The sequence below is a fragment of the Arvicanthis niloticus genome, chromosome 10 (genome assembly GCF_011762505.2).
Source record: "Arvicanthis niloticus isolate mArvNil1 chromosome 10, mArvNil1.pat.X, whole genome shotgun sequence".
Classification (NCBI taxonomy): domain Eukaryota; kingdom Metazoa; phylum Chordata; class Mammalia; order Rodentia; family Muridae; genus Arvicanthis; species Arvicanthis niloticus.
In genome coordinates, this window is record NC_047667.1 from 21634112 (window position 1) to 21643254 (window position 9143).

General features: G+C 43.7%; 2 protein-coding genes across 10 annotated transcripts in view; both read left to right on the forward strand.

Annotated features, from left to right (window-relative positions):
* Window positions 1-5214, forward strand: part of Rbbp5 (RB binding protein 5, histone lysine methyltransferase complex subunit) — a 28324-nt gene extending 23110 nt beyond the window's left edge. For 4 of the 9 annotated variants that reach the window (XM_034513182.2, XM_034513184.2, XM_034513185.2 and 1 more), the window contains exon 14: window positions 3350-5214. In XM_034513182.2, the coding sequence (XP_034369073.1) occupies window positions 3350-3378 (29 nt within the window). In that variant the 3' untranslated portion in view covers window positions 3379-5214. The other 5 variants (XM_076941154.1, XM_076941156.1, XM_076941155.1 and 2 more) reach the window with 2 other exon arrangements.
* Window positions 5215-5360: 146 nt separating this feature from the next.
* Tmem81 (transmembrane protein 81) lies at window positions 5361-8229 on the forward strand. The gene has a single exon (XM_034513333.2). The coding sequence runs from the start codon at window positions 7042-7044 to the stop codon at window positions 7828-7830; it is 789 nt and encodes a 262-aa protein (XP_034369224.1). The 5' UTR covers window positions 5361-7041; the 3' UTR covers window positions 7831-8229.
* Window positions 8230-9143: the final 914 nt, after the last annotated feature.

A 9143-nucleotide genomic window follows, 5' to 3' on the forward strand; every position in this document is an offset into this window, starting at 1 on the left:
GTGTGCTTCTCCATGCAACTCTGTGTCCTTCCTGTGTTCTCCTATTCCGGCCTTGGTTCATTGATCTTTTCCTGAATGGAAATCTCCAGAATAGACTAAATACCACAGTGCTAAGGAGCACAACCTTTAGCAAGACCTCAGCTGGAAGCTTGAGGCATGGTTCCAAGACCTTCAGAGGGTTGTCTGTGGCTCTACTGACAGGTTAGTACCATTTGGAACTTTGTGAGGCTACAGATTTGTTTGTGAGTTTTACATAATTCTAGAAACACTGCTTTCAGAGTAAGCCATCATATCTCCTGTGTGGGGTTCTTTGGTTGAGGCAAGGGCTTCTTCATTCAGTAGCATGATGGTTTTGGACGTTCTTGAGCAACCTGGAGCTGCTATGGCCCAGGTGCCGCTAAGGAAGCTGATAGTTTTACAAGTAACCCATGTTATTTGGTACTTCAGATATTTTCAATAAAAGATAGCATATAGCAATTGTTAGCCGGGCAGTGGTGGTGCATGCCTTTAATCCCAGCACTTGGGAGGCAGAGGCAGGCGATTTCTGAGTTCGAGGCCAGCCTGGTTTATAGAGTGAGTTCCAGAACAGCCAGGGTTACACAGAGAAACCCTGCCTCAAAAAAACAAAAACAAAAAACAAACAAACAAAAAAGCAATTGTTTTCCACCAGATATTAAAAAATAAAACTCATCCAGAATGCCTGTAACAGAGATCTCTTTGAAAAGTAGCCCACAGTGTTGGGTGTAGGTCAGTGTTAGAACTGGCCTAGCATGTGCAAGGCCATAGGTTCTACTCTCTGCACTGCAGAAACAAAACAGTCTGCTCTGAGGATTGTGTTAAAGGTTCATTTCTGTGCCCCCCTTCTTTTGGGGTGGGGGAGGTGGGAGGCAGTCAGGGCAGAGTTTCTCTTTGTAGCTCTCACTGCCTTGGAACTCACTTTATAGGTCAGGCTGGCCTCAAACTCATGGAGATCCACCTGCCTCTGCCTCCTGAGTGTTGGGATCAAAGGTGTGAGTTCCATTTGACTGGATAGTTTTTGCATTAGTGTCAAAATTTTGAAGACAGAATTGTAGGGGTAAGCTGTGTTATGTTCCAGCCGGATAAATGACAGCTATTTATTAATATGTGCAAGTGGCCAATTACTACAGAATACATTTTGCAAACCTTAATGACTCTAACAAAAAACTGCCATTATCTGTTGTATGTTACAGCAGACTAAGGATCAGGGGGAAATTGGAAGGCAAATAGACCACTGTCAATCTGGAGTCTAGGGCCACTGACTCCAGACTTTGATGTCACGTAGCTTGTTAATGTGCAGTTGCATAGGAGGACCAGCACTCAGGAGGATACCTCTCATGGAAGCCTGATAAGAGTAACCCTGAGTTGGGGACTCTCTAGGGACAGGCCTGCTGGCACTGTTGTCTAATCTCTGTTTCTGTTACCTTAACAAGCTCCATTTTCCTTGTTACCCAAGACTTAAGGTTCCTTCCCAGCACAATGCCACAAAGACTGGTTTGTCACAAATATATTTTACCCCGCCCCTTATGATAGACACTAGTGGCTTGATGTATAACTGGATCTGTTGAAGGTGTCAAAGGCCAAAGTGAGCAGAAGAGCTGCTGCTTAGAGAAATGGACATTGTGCAGATTGCCCTACCTTGGAGCAACTATCACTGCCTTCTGGAGTTAGACCCATCTAATCGATTGCCACAACCCTGATTAGAAATGCAGGTAGTGAGTTAACTGCTCATTTGTCCTTCCTCCTCTCTTTTTTAGAAATAATTACTCTCCAAAGACTAATTTATGGATTCTACTAAGACTTGATACCTAGTTGGATATTCTGTCTTATTCTCTATGATCCTCCTAGTTGACCAATGAAGGTTTGGAAATCATGTCTGAATGTTCTCTTTGGCCATCCTGAATTAGGCTCTACTGAAATAGATCAAAAATAACTGAATCGCAAGCTGAATTTTTTTTACTATTGTGTTGCTGGAGATTTCCTGTATGATGCAGCTAAGTATCGTTTATATGAGCCAGATGCTGCAGGCCTTGTAGAGCAGTTTTCTTATTTATTTCCTTGCTAATAGTATTGCTTGCTCTGATTTTAGTTTGCCGCCAAATGCCTCAGTAAGCCTCTCTGTGTAACTATGCATGCTGTCTTTCTTAAGAGTGGGGTGATAGAGGACTGTGAACTATTTTGAACAGTAGAAGGTACTTATTACTTGTCTGAGTACCTATTAAAGGTGTCAACTTGTAACTCGACCACTTGTTTCCGTCATGATTAATGGTTCCATTGCCAATGCTGTGCTGATTTGTAACCTGAAAACTCAGTTGGTCAGGGTACTTACAGAAGCAGGCAGTGAAAGAAGTAAATGAACTGAATTTAGTAGACTGTATTCTGTTATCTTAAGTTTTAAATCAACTCAGGAAATTCTTTGTATTGTATATTGAAGGAGATTTGAAAAACAAGTGCCAAATACAAACATATCTTTTGAAATTATAAAGTTTTACTTTTAATAATATAGAATTCAGTAGAAAGCTTGTATCTTGTCTTAATTTTCATCTGTCCTCAGCAAGTGTGACTGCTTTTATGGTCAGTTTTCATTTATATATTAGAACTTCATTTAAAAAATAATATTCAGAGCAACTTTGTAAATGAACACCTTTCTTTTATTACTTATGCAATTACTTTTCACTATTTTACAACTCCAAGCATTGTGTAACCCCTCATTTAAGTTATATCCAGGAGGCTTTTCTTCATCTTGTTCTCTTTTTATACTTCTTAGTTAATATTTCACAGCAGCTCATTTAAAGATGTCCCTCAGAAGTTGAACAGCTTCTATGGAGTCATCAGGGAAGTGGCTGTTTGATCTTACTATTCAGGATTTTGTTCACTTACCAGTTCTTGGTGCATGGAAACACACATAGTAGCTCTCGTCAGCATCATACCTCATCTGGGGCTCTAAGATAATAAGGATGAGACTGTCACTTAAGGAACAGTGGGGCTTGAACAAAGGATGTCTTCTTCACTGTTAATCTTAGTGACTGATTGGTCTAACATGTGACTGAAGGGCTCAGTACCCTTACGTTGTAAAACTATTGCAATCGCCAGAGAGCCTGGTTATCACCTCAGCAACTGTGTAGAAGTGCATCTATGTACACTCTTTGGAACACATTGGGACAGTGTTGAAACAGTGTTGGGTAGGGATTTGGAGTACAGATGGGTGGTTGTTTCGGTGAAGAGTGATTGGGAGTTGGGTTATGCATATTTCTTCAAAGGAAGACATCCTTAGCCTATGTATGCCTGCCTGAAATGCTAAAGGAAATCTTTTGGTGTCTAATCTCTTTAGCAGGAGGAGCAATCTCAGAACTGCTATGAAGACCGTGAAACTCTTGGTTCTTCTCACTTTGTCGTCAGGTAGCCTTTGGACAGTGTGGCCAATCATCTAAGATTGGCTTTAGTTGAAAACAAAGGCCTCTGCCTCCCACCTAGGAGGTCAAGGAGTGGATTTTATGTTTGAATGAAGAAGAGAATTATGGAAGAAGAGCACACATCCCTGCCTTCCCTTTCAAGCATAAGTCCAAATAGGCTCTCAGGAACGAGGGTGCGTGAAGATGCCAGGAGATTTGACCCACTTCAACTTTACACGAGGTTGTGTTGCTGGTGAAGAATGCCCGTGTTTTGTTCACCTAACTGTTGAAGTCACACCTTTGGACATGTCATTTCCCATCTCCTGTTCGCCTTCCATCCTCAATGCATGTCCTCGAGTGACTCGTTCTTTTCTGAAAATTTGCTACCAGTACCTAGGAAAACTGATGCATTTTCTGTTTCTTTCATTCATAACTTTCCCCTCCTGGATGCTTCCTGTATTTCTATATTGTGTATAAAGGTTGGGCAGGAAAGGAAGGAAGAGAGAAGGCCCATATCACTCTGTCTTACCAGAACCTTTGCTCAGGTATCTGGGCTCTAGAGAATCAGGGGTTTCCCTTGCATTGCATGTTTTCCGGCATCAGATCTGTTTGAATAATCATGGTTTTGGGATATGATTAGTTTTATCCATCTCCAGCTAAGAATCATCAGTAGTTTGTATATTACTTTACCTGTGTTGACTTCCAGAATTAGAAACAAAGCAAGGTGTGTTTCTCCACAAGGCGCGTTTTTTATGGGTATGGGGCACTGTGCAGGGACTGACCTGAGACCCCCAAAATCAAAGCAACAGCAGCCCACTTCAAATCAAAGATCAGGTTTGTTCATTAAATCATTGCCTGTGGAGAACCTGTCCCCGGCAGCCATAGTGTGTCCTTTCCTGGAGCCACGTCCCTTTTACTGTCTTTTCACTCACTTCCTTTCTGTGAAAGGTTGCTTAGCTTTTTACCCTTCTCTTTCTCACTCTGGCTCTTTCTGCATTTGCTGTTCTTTTAATAAAAATAGCAAATTGAATGGCTTTGTACAATAAGTGTTTGAAATTTTCTGAAAATCCAAAGTCAGGAAGCCAAGTGTGCAAAGGGTTAGTGATGCCTCTGGCAATAGCTCTGGCTTGCCCTGGGTCTTACTCTCTCAGCACTGAAAGGAGGTTTGAATACTATGCTAATTGTGAAATCTCTATCAGTTGGCGGAGGCTCCTTCAGACAGCCAAACCCGTTGATTACATTGTACTGTGGGGTAGAGGTGACAGGGGACAGGCAGGAAGTCTCCAGTGTCATTCTGGTGCTGCTTCCTCAAGTGTGAGTGAGACCAATGGTTGTGATTGGTAAGTGGCTCACAGGACATGTTTTTATTTGTAGACATTATCTCCATGTCATGTCTGTACAGCACATCGAAATGGTGTGCAAACTGATACAGGGGTTTCTGCCTTCCCTGTGTGAAGTGGCTTGATTTCCTCCATCTGGATGCTAATGCATTGTCATTAACGAGCTACTGAGTAAATCAGCTCAAACCCTGCTGGATTGTATCTGGCAGCAGCTCCTAATAATTATTTATGCTTTTGAAATCTTTTCGTCAGCTTCTAGAACCTTCCGTCCACTTTCAGCTCAGATTTTTGATTTCTGTAATATATGTATATTCTCTTCTTCCTTGCTGTCATCTTCCCTGCCTCTCTCTGTTTTGTTTCTTAAAATGTTCTGTAGTTTTGTACAAGATGAGACTTAGCCTTGGGTATTTCTTGCTAAAGCTTTAATGCTTTGTAAATAAAATTGGATGTTTATTAAACCACAAGTATACATGTTTGTTTGTAAACACTGCCTGCTTGTAGAACTCAGCAGCCACTTTGTGTTTGTACAATAGAAAAGATGTGTGGCTTTTAGATCTTTCCTGTGGTCATTTGGATCTGGAAAGGTCAGGCAGTTTTGGAGTTCTTCTGTTGTACAAACTAGAAATAAATGATTTGAGTCAAAAGTCGATGTTAACGAAAACAGTCGCATAGGAATTCCTCTCCATCCTCTCTAACTCCATGTAAGTTTTGAAGCGGCCACAGTGCTAGGCATTCTGGGAGGGTACAGTAGTGCACTCTAGAGGTTCTAGCCTTCCAAAGATCCGTGTTAGTCTAAATGTAGTTAAGTTCTTCCTTGTTAGTCCTGTTCTCTGATGAAGAAACTTTAACACCAATACAGAATAGTCACTATCTCTTAAAGACTAAGATGGCTCAGAGAATGAGTGGTTTTAATGATTACCACATCTGTCTGCTTACTAATCTGTTCTGTCACTAAGAACCCATCTTCAGCATCATAGCTGTTTCATAGCAACCTTCATTGATGCCAACAATGAGCCCCTCTGTGCTGCTCTAGAACAGACTAGAGTCAGGGAGCATCATTTATCCTCAGTAGCCAGGTCCTGATTCACTTAGAGGGGAGTACCTGGAACAGGGTGGGCTACCTCTGCCTCTGCACCCTCACTTGCTCCTTTGAAAGGATGTGTTGGACTAAATTCTCACTCAGTACCCTTTAGAGTCTCTAACTCGGGCTGGTCTCACACTGTGTGTGTAGCTGAAGGTGACCTGGAACTTGTGATCTTTGTGAGTGCTGGGGAAAGGGCTGTGCTACATGCCCAGTGTGTGAGGTGATGGGGGTCAAACCCGAGCTTCACAAATGCTCGGCAAGTGTTCTGCCACATCCACTAAAGCTTTTTCTTTTCTCAGAGTTAGCCTGTTTAGCCCAGGCTGGCCTTGAATTTGCCAGCAGTCCTGCCTCTTCCAGGCTGTTGTCACTATGACTTGCTTTCCATTCCTTTGAACGTCTGTACAAAGGAAGGTAGTTAACACTGGGAAAGGGGTTTTCAGGCGCAGTGTTCAAAGTGGCCTCCCTGAAATGGACAAGGGGAAAGATGGGAATTTAGGGAGTCAGGTGACTCCAGTCCAGAGTTACCTTTTTTGTTTTTTTAAGACAGGGTTTCTCTGTGTAACAGCCCTGGTTGTCCTGGAACTCACTCTGTAGACCAAGCTGGCCTTGAATTCACAGAGATCCTCCTGCCTCTGCCTCCTCAGTACCCGTGCGCCGCCACGCCCAGCCAGAATTATCTTTTTAATAGATGTGGTTTAGGTATATTCATAGTAAATTATTCAAGATATTCAAATTAATATCCTAACCCAACCTTGCCTCACCCCTTTCATAAGACTGGCTTTTGTAATTTGATCAGATTTAATATGGGACTTTGAAAATCTCCCACAGTTTGGAAGGGTGGGAAAGAGTTGGGGTAACATGGAAATTCACTTCAGCTTCTGAGGTCTTTTCCTTTTTTTTTCCCTTCTCAAGCCTGTGGGTTTAAGTTCATTAGGAAGTGACAAGAATTTCATCCAGGAAGATGCCCCTGGCAGGCTTAAGCAAGCAAGCTTAGAGAGTCAAACGACAGTATTGTAAAAGTCTTTCTGCCTGTGGCCTCACCTGAGAATATGGACCAAGCTTCTGTACACATCTGTGTATGTGTCTGTTTTGCTGACAGCTATACAGTATAATCTCTCAATGCTCAGGGCTATTCCAGGCTGGAGGATCTGTTCCAGTATGATAGAACATTAATCTGGATGCCTGCTGGTAAAATACTTACTGAGGCATGAAGACTGGGGCCACCGTTTTTATCCTTGGAGGCTTGGTATTGATAACATACCTGCCTTTGGTATTGACGGCACCTGAACCGTTGGACATCCCTGAGAAACTACAACAAGCTGTGGGGAGAGTCATTGTCAATGCCACAGCATGCAGTGTTACATGTGGCCTTGGCTACAAGGAAGAGACAGACTGTGAGGTGGGCCCTGATGGAGTGAGGAGGAACTGCAAATCCCAGCGTTTGGAGTGCCTGACCAACTGGATCTGTGGAATGCTCCATTTCACCATTGTCGATGGGAAGGAATTTGAGCTGAGCTGTCTCAGCCCAGACATCCTGAAGAAAGGGGAGGAAGCTTTCCGCTTCACCTGGAAGCTTGCTCAGGGCATCATCTCTACTAATGATGAGATTTTTAAACCCTTCCGAGCCAACTCCCCCTTTCTACGATTTAAACCAGCCTATGAGTATAACTCTGGGACGTATCGATGTGACGTGCAGCTGCTAAAAAACTTGAAACTTGTCAAGAGGCTCTATTTTGGGCTAAGGGTCCTTCCTCCAAAGTTGGTAAACCTAAATTTCCAACAGTCCCTTACTGAGAATCAGAAGTTGGTACAGGAGGGCTGGGAAGTTAATCTCGACAACGAGTCTAAGCCTCACCTCCCAGTGTGGCAAAAGAAAGTGACATCAGCCTTGGGCATAGGGCTTGCCGCTGGAGTGGTTGGCGGTGTGTTGGTGAGCATTGCCATCTGCAGGGTCCTGGGAGGGACTGATGGCAAGAGGAACCTCAGTAGCTTATAATACATGCCTTCCTCCTGGGAGGCTGGTTGCCCAGGAAGCTGAGCTAGCTTGTATGTGTCTTGTGCCTCTGATAGTCAAGTGGCAAGAGAGGACTCTGAGCCAGAGCTGGCTTGGAGGCTTGGAGGATGCAACTTCCTGGTAGTTCAGAGCAGCATCCACCCTTGTACTCAGGTTTCCTTGATACTAGGTGCTCAGGAGAGCCACTGCGGGCTTTGCTTCTGTTCCTAGGGAGAGTTCTGTCTTCCAAGCTTGTTTTTCTGCTGTGCTTCGCAGTGTGTGTGCCACTCACCCCCACTCCACCTCTCTGAACAGTGTGTATGGACCAGAATGTACTAATTGCAGCCTTTTATTTTGGGAAACTTTATTTTTTTGTTCAATAAAAATAATAATTCACAGGAACTGTATGGCAGCCTAATCCTTGGTTATTTTATGTAAAATTTCTCACATGTAGAAATTGCCCCATAGCTGTCCCGGCTCTTCCGTTCCTTGGGTTTCCTAAAACATGCATAGGACAGATTGCTCTGTATGGCTCTGTGTTGGGAGGGTTATTAGCAGTGACATCTGAGTCAGTGGATAGACAGTCTTAAGTGTTAATAGGTTTTCTGCCCTCCCTGTCCTCCCTAGACAGCCCTCTGAGTTCAGTATGAAATTGGATGCCCTGGAAAAACACTGGCTCCTGGTCACTGCAGACTTTCCTGTGCTCTTCCGTTTTGCATTATCTGTACTTGGAGTTTGTGTTCCTGGAAAGGTCAAGTGTACCGCTTTCTTACAGCCATCGAAGTCCCCAAAGGAGGACCACTGCCTTTGTTTCTCTTGAGGAAATCCAGTCTTAAGCCCCTCCAGGGTCATTCAGGGGGAGCCTGAGGTGATTGGTTTATGGAACCCATGGGGGCAAAGGCTCCTGGGCACCAGCTGAGAGCAGGAGAACATTTCTCCTTCCTTTTATGTAGCTGCAGGAGTGTCAGGATCCGAGCCCCCACACTCCCTTAGCTGTGCCAGAATCACCTGGATGACTTTGAAAACTAAACATTTCTGAGCCCCAACCCAGAGGTGCTAGCCCAGTTCAAATTATAACCAAAGGATGACTAGTGTTTTTTTTTTTTAAAGGTTTGGTGACCCCCGCCCCAGATTAGTTACATTTCTGTTGCGGTGATAAAACATTAGAAAAGCAACTTAGGACGTGTATTTGGGGTTTACAGTTCAACGGGACAGGGTCCATGATGGCAGAGGTAGCTGTGGCAGAGGGCTGAAGCACCAGCTGAGAGCTCATTTCTCAAGTCAAAAGCAGGAGGCAGAGGGAGATAAAGTCCAAG